The sequence below is a fragment of the Aegilops tauschii genome, chromosome 7 (genome assembly GCF_002575655.3).
Source record: "Aegilops tauschii subsp. strangulata cultivar AL8/78 chromosome 7, Aet v6.0, whole genome shotgun sequence".
Taxonomy (NCBI): Eukaryota; Viridiplantae; Streptophyta; class Magnoliopsida; order Poales; family Poaceae; genus Aegilops; species Aegilops tauschii.
In genome coordinates this window covers 490,053,735-490,063,305 of record NC_053041.3, presented here as the reverse complement: position 1 = coordinate 490,063,305, position 9,571 = coordinate 490,053,735, and the positions used below count along the sequence as shown (strand labels likewise).

Genomic DNA, 9,571 nt, shown 5'->3' with positions numbered 1-9,571 from the left:
ACTGAGTAATAATTGAGACTCTCCGAACTCTAAGGGTGTGTTTGGTTTCTGTCACCAAGCGGAACGGCACGGGTCGGTTCCATTCCAAGGACCGATTATGGTGTTTAGATTGCCGAAGGAATCGGAACCCACCGGTTCCAAGGAACGGCATATTCCCTGTTTATGCCGAACCTGGGCGTTCCTCCAAATCGGCCGGACCACGCGGAACGGCTCGCTCGTGTCTCTTCTCCTCAACTCACCCACCCCGCAGCCCGCGCCCCAGCCCACCCACGACCTCTGCCCTCCTCTCTCCCTCGATGGTCGTGGCGGCGGCCGGCTGCCGTAGCCCCTTCGCTTCCTCCGCTGCACCCCATCCTCGACGGCACCCCCTTGTGCGCGGCCGCGGCGGACGCGCAGCCGAGGTCTGGCTCGTCGAAGTTGCGGCCTGCATCACGCCTGCTACGTCGCCGACTTCTGCCCCACGTCAGAAGTGTAGCCTCGCCGGCGTCTCCTGCCCCTCGTATCTCCCCCTCGACCAAGGATCTGGCGGAAGGAGTCCGGGGTGAGGTGCGTCTCTGTGTACATGAGGAGACGCATGTCTGCGTGTGGCATGGTGCGACTGGAAGGCCAGCCGACCTCGCAACCATGGTCGCCGAGCTCGAGCGGCTGCTGTCGATCTTGTGGACAGGAGGAGCAAGGCTGGATGAGCAAGCTGCATTTTTTGCTTGTAGCACTTAGATCAGATGCAGACTTTTTTATTTGGGTGGCCTTTGTTTGACTGAAATCCAATCAGATCAGCTGTGATTTGTTTTTGGCAGTGTCCTTGAATCGTTGATGCTCACACTCTGCACAATTCAATTTTTATCTTTTTTTTTATGACCAAAATTACCTCCAATTCATGATGAGATAAATAAACTCATTCCATTCCATCTCTCAAACTAAACATCAAAATGTAACCATTCCATTCCTTTAAATTGTCACTACCAAACACAAGGACGGAACCAACCCATTCTAGTGGAATGGAACCGTGACATTCCATTACACTTCGTTCTCAAACCAAACACACCTTAAACAGACTCGGTACTTGAGTAGTGCCGAGTCCTGAATATAGAAATCCAGTGCATGTACAAAATAAATTATAAGTAGGTGGCCATCTTTATCCTATTCACTTTGAAGTCTAGCACTGCACAAACTAGTGTCAGGGTGTAAACCAGTTCTACATTCTTCCTCTTCCATTATAACACACAATATGGAACAGCAAAACCTCAGGGGAAAGACTGAATTCTTGAGCCTATGCTAGCTAACGTCTTCAGACCAGTAATGTTACTTCCATCACTTCATTTCATCAATTTACAGAGGCTGTCCTCCGCTTCTCTTGCGCCGTTTCAAGCAATCCCACAGAGTATTCAATTTTGAACTTAATAGTTAATACTGATACAAATTCATTCTGATTTTGGCCATTAGCATTGCTCTCCATGGCAGATGGTCTGTTTGCTCTTTAAGTAACCATCTTATACAGGCACAATATTTCTTTGTATACAAATGCTTAACTAATTAATATATTAATTAAATTACATGAAACTTGATTTTGTGGTCACAAATAACCCCAGGTTTCTTTTATAGTACTCCCTCCGTCCCATATTAATTGTCGCTCAAACGGATGTAGTATAGATACATCCGTTTGAGCGATAATTAATAATGGGACAGAGGGAGAAGCACTTATATGGTCATAGGGCTTCACAAAATCCCTATACAAAGCCAAAGCCTGCTGAGTGCTGACAATGGGATGAAGGTCACCGGGCGAGGTAAGGACATAGGACAAACCGTGAGTACAAAACCTAGAGTATTCGTAAAGAAACAGTCCTTTAACTGTTTAGTCATTATCGTGATCTATTCATGGAACCATGTATTCAGCTGTGCTAGATGACAATATATGTGTCATGTATGCCAAACTTGTTACTTAAGAGTCCATGCCACTTCTAAAAGAATTATGGCATGTTGCTCTTCACATTCACATTATCAAACTGTGCACAACGGCTGCTAACAATATTCCCTGGTGCTCTGTACATGACAAAAGAAAATGTACACATAATCGAAGTACCAAGATTGAAAGTGGTCATCAATTACAAGCTTTTTGATTGTTCATTATCAGCTTAAGGAACTCCTAAATACTTTATTATAATTAGTTCCCAAGAAATGAGCTATGGATCACAACATCCTAAGTACTTCAGTACTGTTACTAATTGTCAAATGTGTGCAGCAGTAGGTAGTTGTGTATGCACAGAAGCTGTCATGAGAAGACAAATGGGGCCTATGAAACTGATAGCTGTAATACAACTTGACAAGAAGGAACCATTACCAGTATGCCAGTGTGACAGCCTTGATGATCTCATGATAATCTCTTTGTTTTCATTTAACAAGTAGGATAGCAATAGCTTTCAGTTCTATCCTGAAGGCACCATCTTTCGCGTCAAAAAAAGGAGCTCTTTAACCAGTAAATTCATGTGTCGTCATTATCTCTACAGTCAGCCATGCCAATAATAATGGCCGATTTGCAAAACAATTCCAGAATTTAATCAAGAGACAGATTTTTCTTCATCGCCTCATAAACTAGATAGGTAATACTTGCAGCAGGCACCACTTTAAGGAGATTCGGTAGGATTCCTTTGTAGAATCCAGAAACGCCTTCGTGCCGTAGGGTTCTCCAGAACACATCAGACATTCCTTTATATGCAGCCTCTGAATTGGCTTGTTGAGCTTGCAGTCTACAAATATTTCAAATACAGTTGAGATAGACATAGACTTTTATGTATATATATACAGTTTCACAATTCTGAATTCTTACCTTGTTCTAATAACCTGTAAAGGGTAAACACATGTTGCTCCCAGAGCTCCAGAGACAGTGCCACAACCCAATTGTACCAGAGGACCAGGTTCTACATTATTATAACAACCAAGAATCAAGGAAAATAAATTGGAAAGAAAAAGGTTGGAAATGCCAACAAATTCTAAGCAAGAGCTTACCGGTGTCCTTTATGATATATGTCCTGGAGGCATCTTTCAAAGTCTCATATACAGCAAGATCAATTCCAGCATAAGGGACAATACCAAGCAAAGATGGAACAAGACCTCTATAGAATGCTCGAGGCCCTTCATGCTTCAATATATCCCTTGATAATGTACCAAGACTAGGAACTTTACCACTCTCGCAAGAGAAAGTCTGCAGCCTCGTCTTTACTAAATCTATGGGATAAATTGCTGTTTGTGCTATTGCACCAGCCAAACCACCAGCAACGAGGCGTTCAGAAGCACCAACTGCACTCTTGTTTTCTCCTTTGCTGTTCATTATATACTCTTTCAATGTCTCGTACGCATAAAACCTTATTGCACTTTCTGGAGCAACTTTTACAACATTCAAACCGTTACCTCTAAAAAATCCCAATAGACCACCCCGGATAAATATATCCTTAACTGCATGTGTGACGGTAGTACGCGTTGTTTGCACTTGCATGATCACTTTAAGACGATCAAGAGGTGCCGTTGCAGTACGAGATGCTGCGCCAGCAATGCCTCCTGCAATCAGATATTTACTTGCGCTGACATGCTTACTTAAGCCTTCTGGTATAGCAGCCTGTTCACCTATATCTACAAGGCAAACTCTTTCCCAGTGATGATAAATGTTCTCGATTGTTGCTTCATTGGGATAAAGCATAAGAAAATCCCTCCATTCTTCAAAAGTAATAATTCCATTGTTGTCCTTGTCCACATGCTCAACAAATCGTGCAAGCTCCTCATCATCAATCTCTATACCTGCAAACAACAAACTGACATCGCTTGTAAGTTATATTATGGATGCAAAAAGTTGAAAGCTCTAAATAACCAGAGTTCAAGGAGATCCAAGCAAACTATGTTAGCGCTTCATAATATATAGACAGAGCCCGCAGTTTTTTTGGGCAGAAGAGTGGTAACCTAATAAGATAGCAATGAGGTTCAAGAATAAGATATGCAAATTTCTACAAGCTTGACACTATGCAGGAGTCAATTCGAATTTAACTGAGACACTACAGAGGAGACACTAGTTAATCTTAGTTGATATTGGAGAATCTGGGATAGAGAAGAGCAAATATGCCAAAGCATGGGAGTCTGAATGAAGAACTATCAATCAAATATAAGTTGCTCTGTAACTTAATGGAAAACAAAACCAGCTTAACATAACCTTCAATATAAATAAAAATCCCACGTCAAATGACCAAGGCATATAGCTAGCAGCTAGCCAATATAACCATTTTAACCTATTTCTCTAGCATTTCGGGAGGCATTTTTTCCTGCAAAGACATCCATGCCAAGAATAGCTCGTAAGTATAAGTCAACCTAAGCTGTATTTCGTCATTTTATTTCAGTATCAAGGAATTCACTTAGAAAATTCATTGGCTAACTCGCATGTATCTCTACAGAACACCATGCTAGCAGTCAGATAAAGAATATGAAGCTTCACCATATTTTTCGAATTAGGCAACGCCCAACGTCTGAGCACGCTTCCTAGGCTGTACATTGCTTCAGTTAAGTGAGCTAATTTGCAACAATATGGATACAGGAATTTCTGAAAAGCGCCAATACAAGGATAGGTTTGACTATTTTAAAAAATAGTGATAAATAGTGGGGCTTTAGCCCACCACCTGCTCAAGCTGCTGCGGCGAGCTGCTTGCATGCTACAGGAGGTAGCCGCCAACAGGGAGGGAGAGGGAGAAAGAGGAGATAGCGAAGCAAGCTTTGTTGCTGGCGAGCTGCTAATGCAGGACCCCTGAGCCAACCGCTGCCTTGCCGCCGGCTGCTGCATCTGGTGGCGCCACTGTGGCCACGTCGTCTATATCGGGACCTAGGAGAAAGACTGGATCAGGGGGAGTGGACAGAAGGGGGCATCGGGTCGGGATAACTAGGGTCATGCTGCCCTTAGGCCTTGTACAATGCTAGATGCTTAGGGAGGTGCTTAGAAAAATAAACCGGGTTTTTCTGAAGCACCAGTGCCTATTTCTACAGGAGAGACGCCTAGTTAAGCGTCTACCCTGTACAAATAAGCACCGATGCTTAAAGAAAGCCTGGTTTATTTCTCCAAGCACCTTACATTGTACAAGGCCTTAATGGGATGATGATGGGCTGGAGGTACCTACAACATATTCTGTAAGTATCCCACAAGTATCAGGAATTAAAATTGATTGCTTTAATGCTATATCAGGGGATACTCGGCTGATACGTATCCAACATGTCGATACGGATACGATGCTCCAGCCACGTATCAGTGTTTTTGACGCGTCTGGTTTTAGCTGCCTATGTCATGCAATGTTTAGCAACGAGGTATATAATCTTGGGACTGCCTAGCTAAGCTGCAGCCATGTTGGCTGCCGTACAAATTGCACCAACAAGCAGGATAGGATTGCTCCCTCGGACAGTGTTTTTGACGCATCTGATTTTAGTTGCCTATGCCATGCAACGTTTAGTAACAAGGTATATAATCTTGGGACTGCCTAGCTAAGCTGCAGCCGCGTTGGCTGTCGTACTAATTGCACCAACAAGCAGGAGAGGATTGCTCCCTTGGACAAGGTGAAGATCAATAAACGATAGGGTAGCGGTTATGAACTGTCCAAGTTTTCGGCATCAGCAATAACGTGATGTCTAAAGAAATGGATAGGATTTGGGGCTGCATGCATGCATGTTTGTTCCAATACCAATGAATGACCCCATAATTAAAGAATACCCATAATCAGGAAAAAAAACATGTTCCACATATTGGGCAGAACCAAACTATAGTGTATATCTAGTCGAAGCATGAGATGGTATGCCGATTATGCACACCCAGTATAAGCTATACATTCGTGCTGGATTATTATGCACTTTAATGCAGGAGAGCATGCCAAGTGACAACATTAGGTGTGTTCATAGTCGTTTTTAGTGGTAACGTGGAGCTGTTTGATAAGAGAGGATTTAGGGCCACACAATTATTTAAATGATCTAAACTATGACTTATCAACGCCTACATCTGGCAGAATATCATGTTACTGAATATGTGAGTGGCTGGAAATAAACCATCAATATTAGTTGTAGCAGAGAAAATCCATCTCTGCACCCGAGCTCATCTGCACCTGCGCTTACGGAAATAATCAAAACAAATACTAAAAAAATTCAAAAAATTCCAATTTTTTTTGTGGGGTAGACAATTTGATGCGTGAGACCCGCTCCAAATTTCAAGTCATTTGGACGTTTGATCAGCTCTCAGCAAAAAAGACAAATTGGGGGTCTGAAAAAAGTTTACTGTTCATGTACTGTTTTTGCCCGATTTGTCTTTTTTGCTGAGAGCTGCTCAAATGTCCAAATGACTTGAAATTTGGAGCGGGCCTCACGCATCAAATTTTCTGCCACACAAAAAAAAATGGAATTTTTTGAATTTTGTACGATTTTTTTTCTAACCAGGTGCAGATGAGCCTGGGCACCGAAACGCCCTACTCTTTTAGCAGCTGTTTTCATGTGTTCAATTTCAACTCGATTAGAAAGTAGTGTTAAAAGTTTAGAACAAGAAATCGACTTAACTGTAAACCACGACGAACTTGAAAGCATTCGCAAAATTTCAGTAGTGTTCTATAGCATAAAACAGCCAAACTATGAGAAAACATGATGCCTTCATGGCTATTGACATTATGCAGCAAGTTATATGCTCATATTAGTTACTCCCTCCCTTCACTATTATAAGATGTTCTAACTTTTTTCTGAATCAGTTGTACATAGACGCATTTTACTGTGTTTGTTCACTCATTTCAGTACGTATGTAGTCCATATTTAAATATCCAAAACATCTTATATAATTTGGAACAGAGGGAGTAATTAGGAAAGCTAATAAGACCTGCACTGTCATACATCACTGCACAATTATTTTACTGGAAAGCTACAATACACCACCATGTAATTGAGTCTACAGAACACGACTAGGTACCAAGGCAAGGCACAGACCCCAAAAAAAAGCACTTCAATCAACATAAGGTGCAGTGAAATTGAAGTTCCAAGGTCCAAAACACACATGTTCCAGCATGGCACGGTATATGACAGAAAAACAGAGAACAAACAAATTGCCAACTGATCATAGACCAAACAGTGGGCCTACTAAATACTAGTGGTATGGTATTTCTAACTCTAAAGATTCAGCCAATTCTTAGCAGTACATTGCCAGAGTCAACAAGAATTGTAAGCCTTCAGTGCTCATGTATGGTAAAGAAATAGGTTGGACTTCAAATGTATCGAATGTGCTACATATGTTATGAACCGTTGCAAATTAATCTATAGATGAAATGTGTTGCCGTGTTGGTGTTCAGCTTTTTGATGGAATTAGTAGTGTACAACTCTATTCTAAAGTTTTATAAATTCAAAACTTCAGTGGTGCTATTGGAGTAATATTTTTATTTTATTTTGCACCAAACAAATGTTAAGCACTCAGGTACATTGCCCTTTAGCTTACTGCATCTTAAGTGATTTACGGATCCAATATCCCAACTGGGCATTTTGGGTTCTGGCCAGTTTTGCTGTAGCTTGACAAACCGAGGTATCCTACAACAAGAAAGATATATAAATTGATGCCTAAGTGCCTGACTTAAACAACATGTTTCGTACACTACAAATCTTTTTGCAGGAGCAAGACAACAGCATTAAGTCCATCCCCAACTGTGCATCTAACATGAACACTAAACGTGATGGTTATGGTACTATTGCTCAGCTGCTTTTCGTCGTGTTAATACAAACTAAACTCTAAAGTCGGGTTGACATCTTATGTACTCTCAATTTGCTAGTGGTGACACACTGGTTAAAATTGATGTTCCTAATCTGAGAGGTTATATTACATTTCCATTGAGAAATAAATAATAAGCTTACATGCTTAACAAATTCAATGTATTACTCGATCATCTCGTATTTTGCCAAATAGCCAAGGTACCTCCTAGAGCTCAGTCTCCACTGCTCAGACACTACAATAAGGCCAGTTCTGGCCCTCAGGGCCTACCGAGACTCACCATTCTGTGAAAACAGACATACACTCACTAGAAGTGTGATTGAACATAATTGGTACCGGTATCTACTATCTATTCAATCGCAAAGGACACGTCTAATCTCCAGATATGACAACAGTGATATACATCTGCTCACAGAGCAAACCCGTAAGAAGAAAAAAAGGGCAACACTCCAACGGGTTGGCTACTAAATTGCTCCAAGCATCCAACGACAACCAGTCAGAAATATGCTACGGAAACTACATTTCGCACAACAACGTCATAATTTATAGTTCAGATGCCACCGCAACCAACGTGTGAGCGCACGGCATGGGCGCGGGAGTATTGCGGAGGTCGGTAGCGGTGCAGACGGGGGTGAGGGATGAGGGGTGAGGCTACAACATACCAGCCTTGACGAGGGCGTCCCAGAGCTCCTCGGGGAGGATGCAGCCGTTGTGCTCGACGTCGATGGCCTGGAAGATGCGGTAGAGCTCGAGCTCCTTGTCGTCCATGTAGCGCCTGAAGTCGTCGTAGCCGACGCGGCCGTCGCGGTCGCGGTCGCAGGCGCGGAGCAGCTCCCGCGCGTACTTGCACTCGGCGGGGACCTGCAGCGCGGCGAGGCCGGCCTCGATCTGCGCGTAGTCGAGCTGGCCCCTCCCGGACGTGTCGAAGAAGTCGAACATGTCCCGGATCCGCGCCTCCCGCTCCTCCTCCGTCTCGTGGAGCGCCAGCAGCACGTGCTCCATGGTCACGGGGCCCGCCTTGCGCACCGGCTCGGACGGCCCCCCTGCCGCCGCTGCCGCCGGCGCCGCCGCAGCCGTCGCCGCGGCGGCCACGGGGGGAGGGGGTGCCGCGGTGCCGCGGGGTTCCACCGCGTGGGCCGCCGCGCCGGGCATGGCGACGGCGGCGGCGAGGCGGAATGGGAGGAGGGGGGAGGTGGTGGTGGTGGGTTGGTTTGGGGAATGGAATGGAATCGAGTCGGAATCGAAGGGAGAGGGAAAGGAGGGGAAGGAGGGGTAGAAGGGAAGGGAATGCACGTGTGGGTTTCAGCCCTACGGGTAGGGTACCCTACCCGCTGTATTGAGCGTTCCTGGATCGGTATGGGCTTCCCCATGTCCTCCTACGAAGTGGAACATCCTCCACTCAAGAAAATAAAAACAAGTGCAAGAACCTGCTCGAGAATGCAAAGCGAAGGCACCAAAGTCCAATGGCATATCCTTTGTTTGAAAAAGCATATTATCGTATGCGCTTTGTTATTTATAGATTATCATTAAAATCTGGAGTATACAATATATGGGTAAGAATGTTTCCTCGCATATGGGGTTTCTTTGGATTACAGGATTTTCGTAGAACTTTTGGAGTATTTGAATTCTAAGATTCTTTTTCCTGCGAAGAACTTTGACTCAGTAGATTGGAGTTATCTAATTCCAGCGAAATACACTTATATGCCCTCTCGACAGGCGACATGTCATCTGGGCATTTAAGGTGCCATGCTTCTCTAAAGACGCATGTGTTTGGTTGACGATTTGCTTCCAATGCTCCCACTACTTGGGCAAATAAACATGATA

The 9,571-nt window shown here is 43.9% G+C and overlaps 1 protein-coding gene across 1 annotated transcript; it reads right to left on the bottom strand.

Moving 5' to 3' along the window:
* Window positions 1–2,368: 2,368 nt before the first annotated feature.
* On the bottom strand, window positions 2,369–8,914 carry LOC109773556 (calcium-dependent mitochondrial ATP-magnesium/phosphate carrier protein 2). Its single transcript, XM_020332247.4, has 4 exons — window positions 8,410–8,914; window positions 3,004–3,789; window positions 2,825–2,915; window positions 2,369–2,744 (listed from the first exon to the last, which is right to left on the bottom strand). The coding sequence occupies exons 1-4, from the start codon at window positions 8,897–8,899 to the stop codon at window positions 2,552–2,554; spliced, it is 1,560 nt and encodes a 519-aa protein (XP_020187836.1). The 5' UTR covers window positions 8,900–8,914; the 3' UTR covers window positions 2,369–2,551.
* Window positions 8,915–9,571: the final 657 nt, after the last annotated feature.